Below are 26,232 nucleotides of genomic sequence, written 5' to 3'. Positions count from 1 at the left end.
GAAGTGTTAAAAAGAACTGTTTCATACTCGTGCTCTGTGTATAAATAGACGATGTGCACATGTCAGGAAGAGATCATATCAAGGGGCCACAAGCCATGCAATTACTCGCTTCCGTTTTTTCTCGCAGCTACTCGATGCTTTAAATCCTCCAGCAACTTGGTTGCCGCCTCGCTAGATGAAAATGTCTCTTCTGTATTCCTTTCAATTAGACACTCACCATTGCAAACAATGAGCTCATAAGTGCCAAATTCCTTCCACCTGCAAAATTAAGCAAACCAATGAATCACTCTTTTATCCCCTCCAAATCTTTTTTTCTGCCTCGTGAACACTAATGAATATTTTAAGACAAATAGAGAGAGTGGATTGAGGCAAATATTTTGAGGAAAATAAGAATAAAATCATCTGTCATTGCCCACATACCACACATAAATTCACACACACATACATATCTAAAATATAATTTCAAATCTTTGGAGACATAAGCTTAATTTGATCAAAACACAGCACATATGTTATGGTCTGGGCAGGTTGAGAATCCAATTGCAGGGAAGCACGGAGGCAAGCCAGGTGTGTACTCCAAAAAGGATTTATCACAAAAATGTAACTCAAACAAAGGACTAATATGGAATCATCAAAAACCCAAATTACTTAAAGTCCAAAAAGTGAATACAAAGTACACAATACTCACCAAGATGTGACAAATGACAGGATTGAACAAATATATTATTTATATATTATTAGTAGTACATATATCCTGTATCTGTAAATATATATGTATGTATAAAATCAGTGTGCTATGGGTGAGCAGCGGATGACTTGAAGATGAGGCACCTGCTATGTTGTGTTCGGTATCATGCCGTGTCCCTCCTGTGGCTTCAAGTGTAAACAAGAGACTCTTGCAGGTAAACTGCAATAAGTCGAATGCTCTCATTCATACTCAATGTGTGTTTGAGAGCCACGATTGAATATAAATGACATATTGTCACTTAGTTATTAATCGTCTACCAATTCAATGCAATGGTATTTCCTTTTCAGCAGAAACGCTACAGATTGTTTTCTCTCCTCGCTGTGTTCGCTCATTGTTATTCTTGTCTACCCATCATTCTGCCCGCAGCCTCTGTTGTCTCGGCAATATTTTCTTTTCTGGTAATGTCATGATTTATGACACAGATGAACTGCTAATTTGAAAAGAATATTCTTGTTTGCGTCTCTGCCGACCCAAATGACATACTTGTGCTATTTGTTTTAAATTGTGTAGAAATTCACCACTCACTCCACAGTCGGCACGGTGGAAAGCAAATGAGAAAACTGAGAGCAAGTGGGCCGTGATATTTCTCCATCTAAGTGGTACAGTAGTAATGATTGCTAAAAATACAAACAGAAGCAGTTTTTCTTTGCCAGAAATGCACTTATCAATATTGATGTCTTCGCTTAATCTAGTAACTTTGCCTGTGAACTCAGCATGAAGTTAGCAAAGGTGAGTGCCCAGCAGGCTCATCTTCCACCCTTGCCTCTCTGTTAAATTACTCCACATTGTCCTTGAGTATTTCTGCCCATGCTTTTCCTCCCTCTGCGTGCCCTCCTTCTACCTACTGCGTTGACGAGCTTGTGCTCGAGCAACTCAGCCCACTCGCGGAGTCTCGTGCAACTCATAGAATATATACACTCAATCACGTACAACTGCAGAAGAGCATCTCTTCGAAGTGGAGGAAGTCAAGCACTCTGGGAGGTGACCCCTGTGTGTCACTCAAGCCATAAGCACTAGCCAGGAGTGCTGAAGAGAAGGCATTTTAAGGATAATTGGGATCTTACTAGAATTCACTCACATGGTATTCATACTGGATATAAAGTACAGAAGTTTGGTAGCAGTTGTATTAGGCTGGCATATTTGATTATTTTTCTTGACAAACACATTGTTTTTGCCAAACACTTTATGGTAGTGATTAAGATAATTTGTGTAGAGCACAGCACGACATGGGCCTCAGAAAATATTCTCGATTACTAGTGAATAAAGCAGTTACTGAGAAGTTTGGGTTCTATTGCAAGATTTTTTTCGAGCATAATGTGTAGATTTTGAGAGTGATACTGTCGTGTAATAAACATTTAATCAAGAAAGATTTTATTTAAATGCATGCTCACAAAGCATATGATGTATTCAAAATGAAAATTAAGTGTTGGCCATGTGGAGAAAGAAATATAGAAAAATAAATAAAAAAATAGATATTCAATTATTTATTGCTTGCCTTAAGTAGAATCTCACATTGCATTGTGGCCAACAATCAAATCTGGGTTAGTTATTGCACACGGTGTTGCAAAATAATTATAATGATAAATAATGCTCAAGGCAAACGCTGGATGGGTTAGCTTGCATGCTTCTTCTTGGCAGCGAGTTGCAGAGGCCAGAGTAATACAACAGCTAGTGTTTGTATAATGTCGTTCATTATAATATTTTGAATTCTTCAGCAGTTTTGACATTAGACATGCAGCTATGATACAAGCCCCATGCATCATTCGACTATCGGGGCTTTAATATAGAGACCATTGCAGGACTACCTCTTGAGTAAAAGCTCTATGTACTGATATTGATGCATCTATCCTAATACACACACAAGGATATATATCAAAAGGTGTCCCTAAACATCACTGACAATTTATTGATAAAATATAAGAAGAGTTGAGCATGTCATAGGTATGTAATTTTTGCAATCAGAGAGACACCAATGTGAAACACTCATTATAATATACTTATTGCAGCATATCTGGAATATACAGGGATCGTGCTGGTTCTGGCAGGGCCATCACAACATTGGACATGATGGCCCACAAGTGCAACAGCCCAAAATGGTGCCCCTAGTGGTAGTATAATTAATAATTTCAAGTCAAGTCAATTATTTAAATAATTTGGTCATTTTTTGCAACAGAAGTGGTGCCCAAAGTGAGAAAAACCCAGGTTGTTGCTTTATTCAGACACACACGTCTAGTTCCAACCAGCAGTGTATCAAAGCGTTATTATGTTACAATCGGGGAAGTACTTGTCAAAGTCAAAGTTTGCTTTATTGTCAATTTCTTCACGTAAAGACACACAAAGAGATCGAAATTACGTTTCCCACCATCCCACGGTGACTAGACACATTACACAATACATACAATCAAATAGCACAAAGAGTAAAACCGAATAGATAAGAGCGATGAATACGTAATAAGCAAATAACCTAAATAAATAATAAATAAATAAATAAATAAATAAATAAATAGAAAATAAATAAATAAATAAATAAATAAATAAATAAATAAATAGATAATTAAGATGTCTACTTGTGCTATCCGGTTTCGAACGGCGTGTTAGTCAAATATGATAACCACTACACTATGGAAACCTCAGTGTATGCATTTACTTGCTGAGCCAAAGGTTAGGGTGCTACTGGGCACTCATGCCCAATGACCGTTAGGCCATGTAGACCAAATGTATTCCTCGTTAGTATAGTGGATAGTATCTCTGCCTGTCACGCGGAAGACCAGGGTTCGATTCCCTGACGGGGAGTCTATTTCTTTGTGTTATACTAGCTGCATTGGTTATTGTGTGTCTGTGTGCCAAAAGATTCCTCTTTGGCAAAACACAGATGTTGATGTGTTTTGGTTCAGAACAACTGAAGGACTGCAAAAGAAGCATATGCTCAAATATTTGAGCGACAGGTGTGTTTTTTCACAGTCTGCAAACTGTGACAGCTGTGATCTGTTGCTTGTAATGAGGAGGATCGAGAGGTTTACTCCGTGTGACAAGTCAGGCTTCGGGTGAGAGAACATTTGAAAGATCATGATGATTATACACATGTTGAGGAGGAGGAGGAGGAGAAAAAACCTTCCAAGGGCAAGGTTTGAAACTTTGATGAAGTGTCACAAAGCTGTCTGACTATTTTTGTTGTTTTTGTCAAAACACAAAATATAGAGAGCGTCCCATCATTGGTTTTAAAATTGAGGTAATAAATTTGTTTTGTTTCGGGACAATTGGGTTAATCTGCTAAAACAGAATATTTCACGCATGTTTCAAGTCAAATTGAGCTCCACATACTAATAATGCAGTCTGAACATTAAGTCCTAACCAAAACAGGCATCTACTGTAGCTATCACATCCAAATGAGCATATTAGAAGATGGAGAAGGATGTAATTCACATCAAATGACGTTTTGTCAGCCATTCACATTCTTGACGTCATGCCCAAATGTACTGAACAGCATTTACTGTTTCTTGAAAAAGTAACATTGGCATTTCATTGGCAAAACTCTGACCAATTATAATTTTTTGAAAAGGGTAACATTGGCTGATATAATTGCTTGGCCAATTAATTGGTCAGGGTACCATCCTGTTTCTTTTCTTTGAAAGAACCAAAAAGGTGCCCTCTGTCTGTAAAAGGGCATTTAATTTCAAGTGGACATAGGTGCTCATGAAACGTGATATTTTTGAGGATAGTCGATTGTCATTTTTCTTGTATTTAATGATTGAAAAACTATTAAATCCAAGCTATATATTCTTCCTGTATTTTCCATGAAACATTAGTGTGCTGTGACGGAAAATCAATAGTGCTATGAATTTTACTTATATTGCTCAGAAGATGAATGTCTTACTGCAACCAATATATCTCAATTGCAATACTTATATTTACATGTGACCAATACATACAGAACAATTAAATACTTCACTCGATGGAAATGGGTAAATGTGTAACCACTTCTTTGTGTAGAAGGGCATGATTTTTTTTTATTGTTGAAATGTGTGGAGGCTGATAAACACTGCATTGTACTTTTAGTTTTATACCAGCTCCGTAGATTATAGTATCTCAGCACTACATGAGCAAACAAATCCAATAGTGTAAATGACACCAAAGTTATAATGATAAGACTAATTTAGAGCTTACTGAAGAATTATTGTATTTTGGAAAAAAAACACATCCAGTATATAATTGTGGCTCATTCTAGGACTTTTGGTAGCTGCCATACAATGTATTTGGCTTTTCAGTATCCTGCGACCTGATATTGTTTTATTAATTTCTGGAAATATCTGCTGTTGCTTCATCTGCTATACCTTGTTCAATTTTTTTCAATCTTCAAAACTAACTTCTTTTCATTGATTTGTTTTTGTAATTACATTATATTTAATAATTTAGTAGATACTTTTGTGCATATGAATGTTGAATTAAAGAAATTGCCCTGCCCCCTGACTTTGCTCAACATCGAGTATGTACAGTAACGTGATTTGATTTGTTTATTTCGGCAAGTACATAAACAACACATTTATTACAGATTCATTTGACATTTGTTTGACGTGACTTGTCAAAAAGGGAAGCGGGAGGATGCAGTTCTGCTGATCTAGTCCTGCCCCGATTACAACCAAGGTTTTACTGCCAGACACACAATCTAAATGACTATAGTGCAACCACCATAGAGCATGAAGAGAAAAGTGAGAAACAAAAGAAAAACATAGATTTGACCAGTGTAACATGATTTGAACAAAGGAAAACAGAAATTTACCAGTTTAACATATTATTTGAATACAGCAAACTAGAAATTTGAACAATTTGTATTAGTAATTGTTTTGAATACAACAATGACAGTTGATTTACTTTAACGTGTTTTAACAGTTGATTGGATACGACAGTAACAATTTAGTATGCTTGCTAGTATGAATACAGCATAAAACTGGAAGTTTGCATAACATTTGATATCAATTAGAGCAATGCCAAGTTCCATCTATCCATTTTCTGTACCGCTTGTCCCTCACGGGCGTGCTAGAGCCTATTCTAGAAGCCATCGGGCAGTAGGCGGGGGACACCCTGAACTGGTTGCCATCCAATCACAGGGCAGCAATGCTGAGTTGATTTAGTTAATATGTTATTATAATGTGTTTTAACTTGAACAAATAAATACTGTATTACCATTTGGGTTTGAGGACTAACTGCTGTACTTTCAGTAGGGTTGTTAGAAAAGAGCAAATGAAAAAAATAATGATAAATGTCATTTAGATTAGTCACATATCCAGATAAAAATAGGGTCTTGTTTACTATTTTTTTTTTCACATTAAGCCAACTCAACAACTCCAGCAACAAGTTATTTATTATTTTTCTTACTACTTACGCTCTCATTAGAGTTTTTTTTTTTTTTGCTCCTGCACTCCCACTACTGTTGTTAAACAAATTTAGTTTTAAGTTCATGTCATAAATACAAATTCACAGCAAGCATTTGTTAGTAATGTTAAAGCCAGACAATGTAGTCAGAAGCTAAAGAGGCTGAGCCAATTAATCAAAGTAAGTGTTTTGTCTGCATCCAAGTGTGTTGTAATGCATCACAATGAAAAGTGTTGTAGATTACATACATAAAAACAACGAAAATGGACATTGATTGGATGTGCCATCAGTTTAAATAGTATGTCAAGGTTTTCACCTTGCTTCTTGTCTTGGCTTGACATTTCTGAAGGTTTCTCTCAATTGTAGACTTTGATGATGATAAGGCTCACTTCACAATGTTTTATCAAAGAAAGCATTTGGCCATATCTAAGGTTTAGAATGTTATAGTCTTGTAGAATGTTGTTGATGTTGTTTAGCCTAATGATAACGTATCTTTCACTTACACTGGTATCACCATGGATTTCATATCACTAGAGCGAGTCAATTGCATTCCAGACGCCAATTCATTTGCATATCAACAGCAGGCTTGTATCTGCTTCACCTGTCTTGAAGTCACAAGGAGATTTGGACTTTACCTGGCCAATTATCCTCTTGTGAATGAATTGTCCCAATACTATACTTCAGGAGCTCATTGGGACGGCTCTCACTCCGAGATGGCAAATGTCCTATTTTTGTGACGACAGATCTATAAAACCATGTATTTTTTAATCTTAAAAAAAAAATCAAGCCTCCATCATTCTCATAACATTTGTGGAGTTTAAGGAGGGTACACATATTGACATACACATACATACGCACGTATAAATATATAAATCAGCAAAGAATGATTGATTCTCGGATGAGCCAGCTTTAATAAGATCACAAATAATGTGCGCTAAATTGAGTGTTTACTTACTCTTGACATATTGCATACGCGGTTGGCAACGGGTGTAAAAAGGACACCATAACTAAACAATAGATATGAGAGACAAGAGTTAATAGTCGAAATGTTTCCTCGCTGCAGCAAATTACATCAGCACAATGTTCTGTTTTTTTCTCCTTTCATGGTGAGGTAAAGTATCAAAGAATGCTTCACGCATGCAACAAGTTCTCCAGGGAAGGCCGGCCGAGTCTTTTGTATTTGCAAATCCACTTTATTAGGGCATTGACGGCGAAGAGGATTTCAGCCCGGCTTGTCACCTCTGTGGTGATGGTTTTGCATACAAAGCATCCCACAGTTTTTTCCCATATTTAAAAGAGGCTTTTGGTCACCATGGAACATTTGGAAGAGCACCGCAAGCACAAAATTATACTTTGAAGTCAAGGAATTAGAAGTACAAAAAGACGCAAACTGATCGCTCCGCTAATTTTGGGGAAGCCGGCAAACACATAAAAGCCATTATTTGTTTGATGAAGTGTGTGGCAATTGAATGTGCTCATTCTGCTTTGACCCAGATGCATGAAAATGCAGAGCTGAGAGAATTGAGGTGTTAAAACTCATTTTTGTCATGGGCCACATTATAGTTATGGCTTCTCTTAGCGCCCTGTTATGACTGGAACTATGCAAATATATAATTACTTCATCAATCTATTACATATACACAAAAATGGGGGAACTAGTTTTGAAAGACAAAGTAAAGGAAATTCTTTTCAACTAATGTTCAATTTATTCTCTCTCAATGTTAAAATTTAATAATTTGGAACACAGGAAACATGAGTTAGACCTCTTGATTTGCTTTTGTGGACCTATGGGCATATGTCGCATACCAGATTTGGCCCCCGGGCCTTGTGTGTGACACCGGTACCTAAGAACAACTTGTTTAGGGTGGGGATACACCCATTCTCATCAACGGGAAATAATGTTTTTTCACCAGGAACTTTCTTGATATGTCAACAATGACTTGACAATTTATACGGTCTAAACGTTTGAATGAGTGAGACTTTAAAAAATGCCTCGCCTTAATCTTATTTCTCAAAAGCATGAGCATGTGCTTAATTCCAGAGCCACAGATGTCAGCCAGGATTCATTTTCTAATCTTGGCAGAGTGACGTTATTGCAACGATACCATCAGTCTTTCATCAAAGTTGTGTGTCCAGTATCTCATTTGTGTCTTTGCCCTCTATTTGACCCTCTCTCAAAGACAAAAGAAGTGTACTGTACTGTTCTTTGTTAAATTCTACAGCTTTTAAAGAATATGCCGGAGGATATGAGACTGCATTAAAAAAATGTTAACACATTTAAGAAAATACGATGAGCAGTCAGTTTCAGACATGTGGGTATTAAATGACCCAATTCACCTCCAAAAACGCCATCACGTCACAAAATAATGGTACAATAACGCTATGTGACAATGATTATTTTCTCACTGTAGCGCGTGTTACTAAACTGTCAACTTTGCAGATTCACAGAAAAAAACGCAGAAAAAAAACACAGTTACCTTTATCTCCCTACACATCATTTGAAACAACAATATAGTCGTTCACAATCAAGTTTCATCAAGATAAAATCTCCAAGTGAAAGAATAACATCGATGACTGAGTATTTGTATGCAAATGTGGACAATGTGTACCACAATGTGTAATTTTCTGCTGTAGATATAATTTAATTTCTTTGTGTTACGAATGTGATTTAAATAAAGGACCCTATGAATGACAGATAATGAGGATCCGGAATAATAAACAACAATGCCTTTCACTGGAAAGGAGAAGGTGTGTTGTGTCTTCAAGCTTGATAAGAAAGGAGGATCTAAAGACGTGGGAAACTGAGGCCTTGACAACCATCGATCCTGGTTTGCTTGTTAGCGTTTGGCAAGAAATGCAATTCCATTTCAATGGGTGGCCCGCATATTGAACATTTCTGAGTACTGCAATTTCATTAAACATACATTCCTTGGATTTATGTGTTCACATTTTTGCTATGCAAACTTAAAGACCGATCCCTTTTAGGAAATTGAACGTTTTCAAATCTTCAGCAGGCAACGAGATATGACTTAACGTAATGCGTGTGAACTGCGTTGTGAAGTGTTCCTGAGCCCACAGGGCAATATGCTGTTTATAATTCAGTGCGGACTGAAGGATTGAAGATCATCCAGTGTTGGTTGGGTTTGCCATTTACATTCAACAAATTCTCTGGATTCTCTGAATCCTTTTTTATGATTTTATGGACAGTAGATGATGAAATCTCTAATTTCCTTACAATTGTGCATTGAGGATTGTTGGAATATTTTCTCACATATTTTTTCACAAATTGGTGAACCTCACTGCACCCTTGGATGAAAAAACTAAGCCTTTTGGGATGAAAATCCTGACACCAACCTATTTCCAATGAAAATGTTCACCTGTGGAATGAAAGGTGTATTTTGAGCATTCCTCCACTCACACCAAATCTTTTGTTTCTCCTGTATCCACCTTTTTGGAATGTGATTATTAGAAAAAAAAGGAAGAGAAAACGATCATGAGTTTGAACATTAAACATGTTTTCTTTGTAGCGTATTCAATTGAATATGGGTTGAAAACGTAAATCATTAAATTATGTTTTTATTTACTTTTAACACAGTATTCCAACTTCACTGGAATTGGTGTTTGTACTTTGGCTATTGAATCTTGAAAAAGAGGTTGTCCTTTTGTTGAAATCTATCCTAAAAATATTCCCACAATTTCTCCAAATTATATATTCGATATATTTTCCAGTGATTTGTAATTCAAATAAATCTGATTTAAGGCATTGACTAATCAAGACAAAGTAATTTATCAATACGGCTATAAAGATACCATAAAAGCACACAGACTTGTAAGTTAGAAAATACAAAACATTACACACATTTCAAACAAACAACAAAAACTCGATGCCCAAAAACAATCAATACGGAAATTTTGAAACAGAATTGTAACATTCATACTGTTGTTGTTTAATCAGACAGACTTTATGAAGGACATGAATCCAAACTCTATTGAGAGGGATGAAAAGTGCTAATGTGCTCACTCGAAGGATGAAAAGTGCTAATGTGCTCACTCAGCCATTTAACTGAAACAAAAGATAACTGTTGTTTTGCCAAGCAAGGCATTAATAAACACCTTAAGAAGGTCGCAATATTTTCAGTGTGTAAAAACAAATCAATTCTGCAGTAACAGTTGTGTTCTGAGTGGTAAATGATCAATGTCCTGCAATATCTGATACTTTATCAACAACACCGTGAGTCAGCAGCAATGAATAAATATTCTTAATTAGGTTGACTACTAAATTCTAGATTAACAATTTAAAAGAATATCATCACCTCACTGGGAATAGTGTTTCGATAAGACTATTGAATATTATTTTAATCTCAGTCATCATCTTTGTAATCAGGCACTGTAAGTGGGTGCTTACAAATTTACTTTAATACGTACAATTTCAAAGGGGTCTAAAATTGTTTCAATTGAACATGTTTTAAAAAAATTTTAAATTCTATTTCATTTAAAAAGAAAACATTGTGTGGCTGTTGCCGCTCATTATTCTTGGAGACTAATATGTTGGACAACGAGACTTGCCTCAACCAGTACATCATGCAATTGTCGTTGTGCTGAATAGCGGTCTCCGCACATCAGACCATCAGTCACACTGCGTGCTGTCTGTTTGACAAAAGAATATCCCTCTGACAACAGAGCCACACTGTCATAGTATGCTCTGGTGTGCATCCATTAATGAGTGCCCACTCATCACACATTACATCAGCAGAGATTTAGACAGCATCAAGGTCAAATTCAGAGACGGGAACCAGAGCACACTATCTTCTAACCCTTGGAAATTATTGATGGTATAGCTTGAAGACGTCCACTAATCTCTAAGCCTTATCAAAGTCATGCTTTGTGTTTCCCAGCAGGACTCTGAGCCCCGAGCATCTTAAAGACAGAGAATACAACATCTGGGGTGTTGCATCCATTGTTTCCATGTCTCTTGTTAAATACAGTACCACGATCTGTTCTCTGGACAAACTTTCATGAGGTGATGATTCAAAAACAAATGTGGCTTGGATGGTATCTATCCAGTCACTTTGCAGATTGATTCAACTGGCTTGACTCCCTTCAATGTAATGAATCAGGCTTTCAGCATATGTTATTAGAAAATAGCTGTTTGCCGTGTTCAACATGTTGAAACTCATAAAAGATCCCTGACAGAAGCAGTCATCATGATACCAGACAGCTTCCCCAAACACAATGTGATGAAAGCCTGGACAACAAATGAAAGACAATTGCCGGCCTGGGTTTGCTCTATTTTATTGTGTGTTGTAAATATTGCAAAGAAGTAAGGTTGCAAGTCTGGACCGATGAATTCAGGAGGTGGTGAGAGGAATACAAAGAAAAGACTAGGATCATAATCAGTGGCGTCGCTCGACTTTTATGCTTGGAGCGGGTCATGGAGGCACCAAGGCTATCTAAGGGTGTTCACACAATTATTTTTGTATGGATATTATATGAATATATTATATGTATTATCCGAAATGTAAGTCACCGTTTTTTTCATAGTCTGGCCTGGGGTGCGACTTATACTCAGGAGTGACTTATGTGTGAAATTATTAACACATTATATCGCCAGTGAGTAAATTGCAGGTGTTGTGTTGAGGCTATGGAACACAGTTCAGAGGGCATAATTGTTACAAATATCTATAACAATGAATGAAAAAAGTATCCATGATAATCTCATATTTTTCCCAACCATGTCACAATAAAAATGAGCAAAATGATTCTCAAGAATTTGAACATTCAAAAGAGGCAAAATTATTAACCATTGTGACACCTTAAAAATTCTAATGGACATCACTGTGTGTGTGGGTGGGGGTGGGGTGATATTGTTTCTTCGCATCCAATGTAGCCTCTGAATCCTGCACCGTGTTTGTATAACAGTTTTTAGTATCCGTAGGGTTATCCATCTCTTCTTGCCCTTATGTATTTTTAGAAACCAGTGGGCGTCTGTGGTTCATAACGGTATATGCAACTGGTCATGGAAAGAGCATCCTAAGGCATGTATTGACTTTTAAGTTAAAAATCTAATTTCAACACAGATGCTCAGTCCAACAGTATCACCTTTTTCGTCAACTGTCCAACATCTTTCCCCACACCTCAATCTGTTTTTCTACACGTGTTATATTGTCGTCGTTGCTTGTAAAATGCACTCAAGATGTGTGAGCAGTGGGGGCGGAGAAATTCAACAAAACTGTGGGCCAAATGGTGGAAGACCGATCCACAGAATATGACATGAACACCATGAAATCAGAATCATTTTGTAGGAGGTGTCGGTCTTCTGCTTTTCTTAGATAGAGCATCCACGGTGTCCTATTGAGGTTTTTTTTTTGGACAGCTTGCAAACCCTTTTTCAACATTGCAATTCATTAGCATCATTCCTCTATTATTTATAATTTCTCCCGTGGTCCTTCTCCTTCTAAAAGAGTTTAGTTGTGAAGTGCTCCGGACAAACCACTCACAAAATTATCCACCAGTTCCTTGTTATCTACTCTCATGCATCTTTTCCGTTATGTTAAATCTGAGTTTGCAGAAAACCCTCTCAATTTTACAGAACTGGAATTAATTGTTAACCTTATGCAATGAAGCATATATCCCTTTCAACCCCCCGATGCCTCAACAGGAACACAATTAACTAAACACTGAAGTTTAACAGAAATCGGTCACTCCGGTGGTTACCTCTAATTAATTAGATTGACAGCATGTAATTTCTCCTGGAATTAAAGTATACTTTTCTAATCCCAAGATACAGTGGAATAATTAACTTCTTGTCCTATTATGTTTTACTCCCTGTGATAAATTACATGCACGCTTCACACCCACACACCTCTTTCAGTCTGGCTTTTCTGGAATACATCACAATGAATCACCTGAGTGCAACATTTACAGCTGATCGGTTCTCAGCTCAATAGTGTCAGCAATGTCACCTTACTTTAAAACCATACACATGTTTTTGCATTGAGCCAGCTTTTAAGTTGTACAATCATTTTAAATGTTGCCACTTAATGGGTTTGACATTTTAACACATTACCCATTATATAAAACTGACCTGGTTAATTGAGACAGTGGTCATGATTTTTCAGTACAATATATATTTGTTCCTTTTACAGGGACTTAGTTTTCAATAAATAATTTTATGAGTTCATTTAAAAACGTATGAAATTAAGCCATAAAAACGTCTTGCATAAAAGACCTAAATGTGAAGAAAACTCAAATACATTAAGTGGTTGCATGGGAAAAAAAATCATCTGGATCCAACATACCGTTACAACTAATTTGACGTTGAATTTCCTCAATTTTATTTTTGTCAATTTGTAGCACGACAGTTTATGCCCGTTTACGGAGGCTCGGATAGACCAGCTTTCTAATGAAAACATGTTCCAGTCAAAGGTGCACAGACTATTAAATAGAGCATAAGATGATGACTGGACCGATATGTATGCAACAAAAAAAGTTTGACCACCCCATGTCCCTGATGTGATATGACATCAGCTCAGTGAATCAACAATCCTCTCTCATTCCAGGCTGTCTCGGAAGAATGCCATTAAAACAGGCAGTTGTGCATCTATGACAAATGAGCATCTGCATCATCATTTGTGGATTTCACTCACAACATATGAACCTACATTTTCTGGCCCACTTCAGTCAAGGAAATGCATTTTCTCTCATTACAAGTCCAGACCAGTGATTCCAAGCCAAGGTGGGGTAACACCCTCCTAGTGTGCTAGGAGAAATCAGCAGGGTTGCCAGGTAAATATCCAATTGTGTTTCTTTTGAAACAAATATCTTTGTTCCTCTCACGTGTGTGTGTGTGTGTGTGTGTGTGTGTGTGTGTGTTGTGTGTGTGTGTCAATTAGTTTATATTAGTTTGACTAATTAGCTTTGTGTTCTATTAAACAGGTACAGAAATCACACTAAATTCAGTCAATTTATGAGTAAATTTCAGACAGGATCATCTTTATTTCACTGTTCGTAAATGTTTGTTTAATGGTGTGCTGTGAGGGTGTCTCTAGGTAAAATCCCTGGTTCAGTCAAGGGTGGGTCCCAACGTTTTCACCACGACGTCCCACTTTTTTAATCATGTAAAGCGTGCTAAATACCGTCATTTATTGCCTTTTCTTTTGTCATTTGATGTGTATCTTTTTGATCTTTTTACACATTACGATACATCAATCAATCAAATCAAATACCACCACAAAACAACAACACACTGGTCATATAATTCATGGTTACAAAACTCACAATAATACATGGAGTGTAGTTTTAGCAGATATAGTATGTCATTTATGCCCACTATTTGCGTATCCAGTGTTCATAAATGTGTGTCACACATCAATAATTAAATAAGGAAGGCTTCAGTAAAAATAGCAAATGACGACATAGACACACAGTCACAGGCGGGATGACTGAACTGGCTGCTGATTGGTTGGTCTGAATTTCTCTCGCCAAGAACATGACCTCGTTTAATGGAAAAATATTATTATTATAATAAGATTTTATTCAACCTTAATGGTTTGAAAAGGGGGGGGAAGTAAAAATGGGTAACAAGGTTTAATACAAGATTATAGGTAGGGCATGCTGTTAAGGACCGCTTGTGCTATCAGAAGTCTAATCATGAAGATGGGGCAAAATCAGGCTTTTGTGAATCCCTCCTGTACCACGCCGTAAATAATTTGTTGTTATTAAAGGTAGAGTCATACTAAAATTCCTTGTCATAAAAAATTTAATGTTCTCTCTAATATGTCATTTCTAATTCATAAGAAAAGTCAAATTCTTCTCACTGAGCTCTCTCATCAGCCAGGGGGCATGACAACAGTAAGTGAATGTGCCATGTCATTAGGTGAATGAAGCCACTGGTTTCTATTTTTAGATTAGTGCGTGTGTGTGTGTGTGTGTGTGTGTGTGTGTGTGTGTGTGTGTGTGTGTGTGTGTGTGTGGCTTTGTGGATGACCTACCCACTGTAATCTAAATTTAGCACTTTATGATATAGTGTTTATATGTATATAAATGAAGTATAATTATGTTTGTACGATATATACCATATTATATAAAGGAACCATATAAGGTCTTTATTTCAGTGACATAGACACAGTAGACAAGATATAAAAACTTCTGCAATTGGAATATTGTATTTTTAATCCAAACAATAAATAAAATTATAACATGTCATATTATATAGCTTGGCAGCTTGTTCTGTTGCTTGTTCAGTGCATGTGCACTAAATGAGAAAACCAACCTGCTTATTTATTGCTGTTGTTTTGAGTTATTCATTACCGAATGCATTAAAGGGGCTATATTTTTTTATTGTGATTCAGCTTGGGTCAAAATTGTCAGCCAAGATGTCTAACGTGTCTTGAATGCAAGCCAATCAAACACTTAAAACGGTGCAACAAAAATGCTGGGCTATGTGTTGCAGCCCTCATTCTGAAAAATGAAATAAAACCACCTCAAGCTTTGTTTTTCCAGACAGATCTACGATACATGGTCGTTCCTTAACTTTGAGTCTTGGCTCAACATAGAGCACACGCTGAACAAAGTGATTGAGTCTAATTTCCCTGCCAGCAGCCTGGCAAATCTGCTTAATGTGCTACCAGCAAAAGTCCTTCAAAGATCACCTTGATCAGTGCTTTATACTTCACTCACTGCACAACATTCGAGATGTTTTGCTGCCGGTGCACATTAAATATTAAGAATAATGTGGGGTTAAACCCCTGGCATAGTTGCATATATATGCCAGAATCTTATGGTTCAAATCTGAAATAATAATTAAATAATAATGAACTACTTCCTCCAAGATGTATGACTGCTTATAACTGACATTTATTAATGAAAAAGTATTGATGATCATAACGACCAAAGAGTGATTACAAAATAATTAAATAAAACAACAGCGATACAGACAGGTAATCGAACCCAATATTTCATTTCCAGTAGGCCCCTTTAGACTTTGTAAACAATCCGACATCATTTGTAAGGCGTGACTTAGCTGGAGGCAAAAAGATCGAGCGTGGTCGCTTGAAAAGGTCGGTTAGCATATTTTAAGATTAGTGTTTACCTAAGAACGGACCCGGAAAAGGTCATTTGAGTGACTGTGTGAGTAAACGCACCCTCTACAATGGTAAAAGTTAAAATACAACTTGAGTGCCGACTTTTTGAGTGCTGCCAAGGCACCTTGCAAAATAAAATATGCAGCCTTTTTTGCTAGCACAAACTTTCTGTAAATAGAGCCCTTGGTGTTCTGTATTTTGCCAATCAAATCAATCCAGAAGACAGCATCATTTGAGAATGTTGTTGGTTGAAAATAAATATGAAAGGATAATTCATGTGAGAACAGGGAAATGATAATCAGTGGATTCCACCAAGTCACACTAATTAGTCACAAATAAGTCAGAGTCCAGTGCATGCTTCAGAAGAAAGTCACATGGCTCAAGATCACAAGAGATTATGCGAACATTTTGCCAATGAGGTTGCATTTTCATAACCATCAGTTTGTTTTCCAGAAGGTTAAACTACTCATATTGCAGGAATGGCTCTTGAGCAGAGGTGTCAAACTCATTTTGGTCATGAGCCGCATCGTTGTCGTAGTTTCCTTCGAAGGCATTATGACTGCGTACGCCTTCTATGTAACGTAGGTTACACAACAAACTGATAAACAACTGATAATTAGATAAATCCGAGACGAGTAGAAACTGAAACTGTTCAGTTATTTTTAAAAAAGCTAGCAATCTCTGTATTTTAAAAGTCAAGACAATTTGTAATTTTTGTATTGACACATGCGCCACATAAAATGGTGTGAATTTGAATTTGACACCTATGCTCTTGAGCCTAGGAAGACACCGTTGAAATTTGGGAAGGATCCCGGCATTTTAATTTAAAAAAATATTCGACTGCCCTTGGCACCATCAGTCTACTTTGAGCTGTTCCTTCTGCATGTAAGCACATTAACTGAAGGGCAACACAGGTGGAAGACAGAGAGCTCTATCATTGTAGATTACAATCTTGATTGTTGTGTCTCATTTTGCCTGTTCAGGAATTTGGCAATTGCGCTATGGTGGCTTAACGACAATGTTTTTCTTTGCAACTTGATTTTAAAGGGAATGAGAGGAGCCTCTTTGATTACTGGCGGCTCACGTCCACAGAGACACAAAATGCCTGTTTTTATTCGTGCCAAGCTGCATGTGTCTGCAAAAACACCAAAATCCAGTCCAGCACACCCCTGCGCAGATTTAGAGAGCCTCGTGTTATACTTGCCATGAAAATAGAGCCCTGAGTGTTATGCTGTGATCAAATATATGTGCAGCTGTGAGTCTTAGTCTCAGAATTTTGACTAGCTCATTTCACGGCCTCTGGGCAGACTGAAGATGTCTTATAAATCGTTAGTGTTTCTGTCTAACAGCTATAAGCAAAGGTTCAATGTTAACCTCCAGTTCCGGCTAGTTATTGACGTTCATAATTTACTCTGACGCAGAGCCTGTTGCTCAGCCAAATTCTGATCAGTCACATTCACTTTTTTGGAGGTGAAAGTATATTTATGGATGCAAAGCACACACTGAGTAAATAGCATTAGGAGAACAGCTATAGAGTAAGTGGCTCTGTTACCGTGAGCTGCTCTCTTGCCAAATGTATTCATCTAATTTCAGCCAGGCTTGTATCACATGCACTGTAAAATAATTTGATCATATATCATACTATACTACAGAGGTCATTCAAATTTTTGAAGCTCAAAGCTTCTTCTAGGGTACTGAGTACTAAGGGCTTCTGAAAAAAACACTTCTGAAATGAAACATTTGAGCCAATTAACTTCTAATTGCTTTGTAAAGTATAGCCACCCTCATCCATTCATGCTTTCACCCTGTTAAGTTCACAGGGAGCTGGAAACTAACTAACTAACAAAAAGTGGACTGTTTGCTGGTCAATCATAGCCAACCCTTCACTCACCATCAAGGATCACTGAATGATAACTGAACTTTTTTTTTAAACAGGCCAGGTGCTTGTGGGGCACATTGGTACCATGGCGACCCTTGCTATAATCCAAAAGCAATTTTATATATGTTTGTTCAGAGGGAGGGGGCATTGAATTTAATGCAAAATTAATTGTAACATCCCGTGTATAAATGAATGCATATGCTTCCCCCACAAAAAGTATCTTGCTGACTTTGCGCAGTAGGCAGGGGACACCCTGAATTGGTTGCAAACTCCACGCAGAGAGCCCAGAGCCGTAATCAGACCACTCACCTCTAAACTGTGAGGCGGACAAGCTAACCACTGTGACACCCGTTGGATTACTTTTCATTTTATTCGATGTAAATGACTTTGCTCACCCTGGCACAGTTATGCTCCTACTGATCACTTTTCAACAAATCAGGCTTAAAGTGCATTGTTTTAGCTGGTAAAATTGCTACTGTGGTTTTGATGTCACTTTTCGAACAAGTGGTGTTCTTATGAGCTTGCACATTGCAGTATTTAGCTTGGCTTGGCTTACAACCCGTCAACAGCAATAATCAACTACAGGAAAAGCAAAACAGTGCATTATACCATCAAATCTTATGTTTTCAGAGCCTGTTATATAAATAATCCAACCTTGTTAGTTTAACACATCATGTGCAATTACATCAATAGACAATGAGGATTTTTTTTTTTTTTTCGGGCGCTCTCTTCAAAACAGGACTGGTCTCAATGAAGGAGCTTTACCAAAACACTGAAAGCAACAGAAAGTTTAAACTATCAAGATTGGTTAAAAAAAAAAAAAGGCCACATTTCAACCATCACGTTTTATAGTGTATAGTGACAGCCTTTGTTACGGGAGCAATTAAAACACACGCTTGCACAATATAGTAAATGACGTTTCTCATTTAATGCAACGTGTGGTCCTCTCTTTCACTTTATACACTGACACACATTGATTTATTTCTGTGAAGCACTATCTTTGTTCCAAGATGACGAAAACACTATACAGGTTTATCTTAAACAAGAATTGATATCATTTATCTGAGAGGAAGTAGAACAAGTGAGAAGTCTTTCACGATGGACTTTTTTTTTATGACTTCTTCTCCACCACTATGAAAAAAAAAAAGCCTCCCACGAGTACTGAAGTTGTTTATATTTGAATCGTGCGTGAGTGTGCCTGAGGTAGTGTATAATTACTCAGACATGCAGGATGACTCACTAAAAAGCCGGGAGAGAAAAAGAAGTGAGGTAAAGAAAGCGACAGAAGGGTGAGGAGATAAAGTCAATGGTATGAAAGCAAAACAAATTTATGACCTGCAAATTTGTAAAACATCAGATTTTTATGGTATTATCCTTATGAGTTTTGAAATGTCCCGCACAACCTCCACAATTAATTTTCTCCTTACATTTGAAATTGATTTTAAAATGCAGTCAACATAAAATCAGTTCATTTTATGACACATATCATAAACAAAGTATGATGTACAAGTAAATATATGTCCATCCACCCATCTACCCATCTACCCATCCACCCATCCACCCATCCACCCATCCACCCATCTACCCATCCACCCAATCCACCCAATCCATCCATCCATCCATCCATCCATCCATCCATCCATCCACCCATCCATCGAGTCGTTTTCTTCATGAGGGCCGCTATCCCAGCTGACGTTAAGCAGTGGCCGGTGTACACCCTCAACTTGTTGCCACTCGCCTCACAGTTCAGAGGTGCAGAGTTCGATTGCATCTCCGGCCCTCCTTGTTTGGAGTTTGCATGTTCTCGTTGTGCCTGTGTGGGTTTTCTCCCAGGTACTCTGCTTTTCTCCAACATCCCAAAAACGTGCAGGGTAGGCAGATTGACCGCTCCAAATTGCACAATAGGCAACTATTTCAGGGTGTCTCTCCTGCCCAACGTCATTTTTGCCTAGGGCATCCAATGGTCTAACCCCATTCCAGTTTTAAGCAAGATTTAGCCGGCAACTGTCTCTGCCAAGCCATAAAGTCTAATACAGCAATGCAGTCAATGAATAAAACTAACAGCCTCTGAAATTTCCAGACTCTACTTTTATTTCTTGCCAGTTTACTTTATATTATCACTGCAACAGCAGCCAGAGCGAAACGCTTCTTCCTTGACAAACACATCATGCGTGGTCAAATGAAATAAATAATACAGCACAGTATATGTGGAGCATCAAAACATATTTTCTTGTCCCAGAGGTCACAGTCTTTCTATTGCAGTGGAGGGTGAATTGACGGCATCTCAAGGTGTCTCAAGGCTCAATAGGTATATACTGTGCTTCTTCATTATTACACTGGTTCCATAAAGTACGGTTGTTTGTTGTGTGGTTAAGGTTTTGGTTAAAAATAGTTTCATCCATCTTTTTTATTTTATCACTGGTAGCATGTACCACGCGGGAAAGCATCAATATATTTCTATTAAGTTCACATTCTCATATGTACATTTATGCAAGTTTGAGAAATATTTTCTGAACTGCTTTTCCACCTATCGCAGCAGTCTTCGGGCAGTAGGCCTGTAGTAACTGCTTGCATGCCAATCACAGGACAAACATAAAATCAACCATTCGTATTCACACCTACGGACAATTTGTAGTGTCGATTCGGAGTACCACGCATATCTTTGGAATGTGGGAGGAAACCAGAGTACCCGGAGGAAAACCACGCAGGCACAGGGAGAACATGCACACAGGAAGGCCGGAGCCGGAATCGAACCTACAACCTCGAGGAAGCGCTCATCAATCGACTACCAAGCCGCCAAAAGTTGAAACCACAATCACTAAATTCAAATCCACTGTGAAAAAAACAAACATTTTGCCTCCTGACTCATCTGCAGTGTCCCATTTGTCTTTTATCATTACCAAACACATGCACACACGATTTAGCCTTTCGCACGAGACCCTATCTCTGTTGCATTATTGCTCTCTCTCTCCCTTTAGCTCTACAGTATGTTTTTTTCCACAATTCATCTCCGCCTCGATGTGTTTCATTCCTGTGTCTGATTCAAGAACATTGTCAGTGTTTTAGTGATTCTGGGCCGCCACAGTGTAGGACAATATCAAGAGGCGCAGACTCAGCAAAATTCTGATGTATTGTGACTCAAAGACTCAGACAGGTAGACAGAGAAAAAATGAATTAGAATATTAAAAGTATATATTATATATATATAAAAAAAAAAAATATATATATATATATCCAAAGTGCACACACACACACACACACACACACACACACGCATGCACACACATTAAAGGAGACATTGGTCTCAGCTTGGTTTGGTCTCAGCATTGCAAGGCTACGAAGCTATTTGAGCACTCTTGCCCAGCCATAAATCCAATTTTCTCAATCCATCGTTTCTTACTCTTTGGATCACCTTGGTTTTGCCTGTCTCCTAAATCATACCACTGTTGCACTTCATCCCCTCCCCCTCTCTTCCCGCCCTCACTATTCTTGGCTTCTTTTCATCACCATAATTTCTGCATTTTAAAAGCTGTGGAGGTCTTGATCAATTATGAAAAATTAAACAATCTATTCAAATCAGACGGAAGGAAACCGACTGAGAGATGCACATAAGTCACAATTGTGCCTGACATTGTTATATAGAAGGATGCAGATGGTGTCGTCCCCTCATTGCCAGCAAAGATGCGTGCATGAGCAAGCATCCTCATTTGTGTGATGGGACTCTCCATTAGGCTAACCTGTAAACAAACAGGTGCCCTCATATTTCTCCATTCCATTTCCCCAGAGAGAAGTCACTGATGGCCGATAACCACACACAGTAATAGCAATCATCAGTGTTACTGTGCTGGTTGAGGCAGATGATATAATTTCTTGATATTGTTGTGAGTTCTTTCGCATTCCGAGCTTTGAAAAATGACACTTTTTGTATGATAACCATATTTTGTTTCTTTCTGCTTCTTCAGAGTACTATCCTGCCCAAAAGGTCAAGACAATAGGAGCTATACTGCAGAAATGAGTGGAATACAGATGAATGAAAGGAAGCCATACACTATCAACGTCAGTCCCCAAACTGTAAATAATTTCGATTATATATTTTTTCAAATGCAAGGAATTACAAAACATTTTGCCTAACTGTTCTTGTTTACCCGCTAATAGGCATCAGGACATTTTACAATAGTGCCACAACATATCCCTTTACTTATACACCCCAGCAATTGCATTCCCCTTTTAGAAAGCAAAACAATGTCCCAAAGAGAAATGCGCTACCACTAAAATAAATGCACATTGAGAAGAAAGAGGAAACTAATTAAATTTACAGTATTTGTCCTCTAGATGGCCAGAGAGAATAACACATAGCAACCAAAACTTGAAGGCACTTGGCATCGTTCCCACAAGGTTTCTTTCAAGTGAGCCATCTTGTCCAACAACAAAGCCTGGAGGTTTGGCCTCTATACAACACAAAAAATATTATTGAGAGGGCTTGGAGCAAAGAGAAAATGAATTCTGAAGACTGATGCAGTAGCACAAAACAGATGTCATTTTTCTATTTGGTTGGAAAGCCCATTAACAGGTTTTCTGTTCTTTTGGAACAGTGATTCCTATTCGGTGGGGAATAACGTTTCTGGGAGGTTTGTAAATTTGAATTTCGAAGCATAATAAACGGGATAGGCAATAACCAGTTTCTTGAACTAATACCATATGATACGTCACACAACATGTGTAACATCAGTGCAGGCTGTAAAAAACCTGCAAAGTTGCATATCTGTGCATTTTATAGCTGGTTGAGCCACCTTTGGCAGAAATAAAATCTACCAAATGCAGTTACAGACCAGACCTACACAACAGACTGAAGCAATTCTGGACTATTCTTCTTTCCAAAACTAGTTCAATAATATTCTTGGGATGTCTGCTGTGAATTGCTCTCTTGAAGTCATGCCTCAGTATCTCGATGGAGTTGGCATCAGGCCTATTTCAAAAGGGATGTTTTATTCTTTTTACCACTTCTGCGTTTTGGGTCCTGTTGCATCATTCATCTTCAGCTTTCACAGGCAGACAGATGGTCTGCAAAATGTCTTGATGGAGTTCTTGTTTTTTTTCCCAAGTCATCAGTCATCATGTTCAGTCTTTAAACACCAAATACAAATGAACAAGACAACAGCTCCAAAATCAAGGCAAAGTTCTGGTTTTTCTGAAGTACAAAGAAAATACCTTATTCCGCTCGCTTATTGGCTCATTGTAAGAGTCAATATTTCAGCTCTGCTTCAGCTTTCTGTAGCTTTGTTTTGTCATGCAAATTATTTTTGAGATTTTGGACTTTTATCTCTCTCCATTGAGTCCTCTCTTCCCAATGTCTCAATAGAAAAGTAGTTCATTCTTTTGAGCTCTGTAGCTCATTTCTATGTGGCATTGGCTTTTAAGAGATTGGCTGATAACTATGGAGTCATTTACAGTACCATTTTAGGCACACTCTGTATTATCTGGCCAGTTATATAAAATAAATGACATTTTATGAAGAATTTATGCAGTAATTTAGGGTTCACATGCTTCCCATTGCAACTTTAGTTACTGCATTCATGTAATTTCCATGCTAAATGTTTTAATACATATAATAGTTAGGGGTTGCTACAATTTTTTACAAGTTGTTGGAATCACTCATTTAGATTGTATGTGATGATGGTCAATGAAAAACTAAAAGATGTGCGAAAATAGAGAGAAATGTTAGAGTGGCTCAAAAGTCACCAGATGAAAGTTCTTTCATTTAAGCACATACATGCAGATTTAAGACAAGGAATGAAATCCAGGTAAAGTGTATTTTTTTTTTTTGGGCCAGTAGGATACAGAATATTGAGCGCTTACCTACTAAGGTCAGAGACAGCAGCTGCACACATTTGTAGTCTCTGTAAGGCTGTAAGGTCAGCATTCACAACAGGCCCCCTCCTCCCTGCCAGATAAACCAGGACTCCAAATAATACTCATGTGCATCAGACTAAATTTAATTCACTGTGAAGTTTGTGTGACATTTAATAGCCCCTGAGAGCTTCTTTGTATTATCTTATTTAATTGCCTCCCTACCACCTGTAATGAATAATTTACCAGTCAGGAATAGATGTACCGTATTTTCCGGTCTACAAGTCACATTTTTTTTCATAGTTTGGCCGGAGGTGTGACATATACTCAGGGGCGACTTATGTGTAAACTTATTAACGATTAATTATGAAGGTGTCAAAAGTATTTGTCAAGTTATGTCAATGTTTCACCCAGTTCTTGCTTAAATTTGAAAAAAGCCGGGTCTGAAGAATGTAAAGGGACAACTCCAATCTTCATTTAGTTTACCTTTAATTGGGTTTGCATTCCTTTTAGGTCCCATTTAAGGTTGTAATGTTGATTGTATTTCAGGCTGAAAACCAGTTGCGTCTTGACCGTGAGCTGAGTGATGTCATGATGATGTTTTGTTGTTTCATTTCTCCTTTGTTCACTGCTCTTCATGCCATGCAGGCTACAGGACAGGAAGTATATAGGTGATTCCAGGGCTCAAGGGTTGGACTGTTTTGTCTTTGTCTGACAGTTTAATCTTTCGCTGCCCCCTGCAGGTTGGGAGGTTTGGAGCTGATTGCAAGTTGCTTGTTTGAGCGAATGCGGCATTCACCTCTGGTTGACACGACAGTATTCAAGTCCATTATAAGTACAAATATAGATATTAGGGTTTAACAAGACTTGGTTAGACAAGTGATGTACAAGGATTGACTGGTCTTTCCTGCTTGCATTTTCAGGAGCAGAAGTAAAAATTCTAAAAATCCCAAATTCCGCCTTGACGCAGTATTTGTACGTAGTAACTTGGCACCTCTACCTTTTAGTGATCTTTCAGAAGGATTGACAGAGCACTCCAGAATGATGCAATAGCTAAAGGTAGAGGCAGAATGAAGTCTAGAGAAAACAGTGAAAAAATAAATAAATAAATGTGGGAGCAAATGAAGAGGGTGACAGTGATAGCAACGCAATGTCTCGCAATCCCTCATCACAATTATTTCAAGTCCAGGTCTGCTTTTGAATGTGTCTGCCTTGTTTATATTGGCAGGATGATGTCTGCCTATGTGTAACTCTGTCTCACCATCTGTTCTTGGCTAGACTGCTGATATCTATTCTTATAACAGCCTATCTTGAGTGTATATAGACTTCCTCTACCTTTTGTCATTAAGCCAGCCAAAGAGCAACAAGCCACTTAATGCCCACTTTGATTTTTTTTGTAACCTATTCGATAATGTGGGATGAAGCCGAGTGGCTCTCTTACATTTGATGCAACATAACATACAAGCACTCTAGCCTACACCTGAGACAAGGCACAAATTGCCTCATTCTCTGAGCCCTTCTTTGACAAGACCACTCTTAGACAAAACATCAATCCATCCATCTTTTCGAATGCAGAGTGTTACGGATGAGAGCGAGTCCATCACAGCTGTCTTTGGGCAAGTGGTGAAGTACACACTGGACTGGTCACCGGCCAATTGAAGGGCTGGACAAATTATTCGTCCTCACAGTTCTCACTAATTGAGCTGGAAACCAAAAAATACACTAGTTGATGATATAGAATTATGAATGGAATAGGGTAAACCCTTTCTGAATGTTCTGAACTCCTTTTTGTGCTATTGAGCTGACATTGCTCAACTTAGTTGACGTCGCTCTTTATACCAAAAAGCACTTTTGTAAAAAAGCCCCAAGGAAAAAAAAACTCATTTCCCCAAATTGCTGCACACTCTAATTATGCAATTACTTCAATACGTTTGACAGATTCCTAATGACCAATGATTCCTGATTGCTTATTATATCCACTACTACAACCAGCTGCCCAAAACAAAGTGACCACCAGTAATCACTTCACTGGTTCTTTTATTTTAGGTTGCATTACCTGACATGTTTCGGCTTGTACTTCCGCCCAAGTGAAAACAAAATGAACTTAGTACAACTACCACCAGTAATGTTTTGTTCTTCCAGACGTTTGATCTATCAGCAGTTGTAATGAGGTGTAATAGTCATTCATTTTACCATAGATAAGTGAATAATTTGAACGTGAAAACTCAGAGTCACTGGAGTTGTAGCTTTACACACAACTACGTCTGAGTCCTTTAAGTGTGTTTAATTAGTAATGTAGTAAATGC

At 37.8% G+C, this 26,232-nt stretch overlaps 1 protein-coding gene and 1 non-coding gene across 2 annotated transcripts in view; one reads left to right on the top strand and one right to left on the bottom strand.

Moving 5' to 3' along the window:
- The window catches only part of syt7b (synaptotagmin VIIb), a 65,505-nt gene that overhangs the window by 33,178 nt on the left and 6,095 nt on the right, over positions 1-26,232 (bottom strand). Inside the window, exon 2 of the mRNA XM_085907190.1 lies at positions 218-258. Coding sequence (XP_085763316.1) covers positions 218-258 — 41 coding nt within the window. The remainder of the gene's footprint in view (positions 1-217; positions 259-26,232) is intronic.
- On the top strand, positions 3,470-3,541 carry trnad-guc (transfer RNA aspartic acid (anticodon GUC)). Its single transcript has one exon. It is a non-coding gene; the product is annotated as a tRNA-Asp (tRNA).

The sequence above is a fragment of the Syngnathus leptorhynchus genome, chromosome 3 (genome assembly GCF_054491065.1).
Source record: "Syngnathus leptorhynchus isolate UIUO chromosome 3, UIUO_Slep, whole genome shotgun sequence".
In the NCBI taxonomy this organism is placed as follows: Eukaryota; Metazoa; Chordata; class Actinopteri; order Syngnathiformes; family Syngnathidae; genus Syngnathus; species Syngnathus leptorhynchus.
This window is presented reverse-complemented; position numbering and strand designations above follow the sequence as displayed.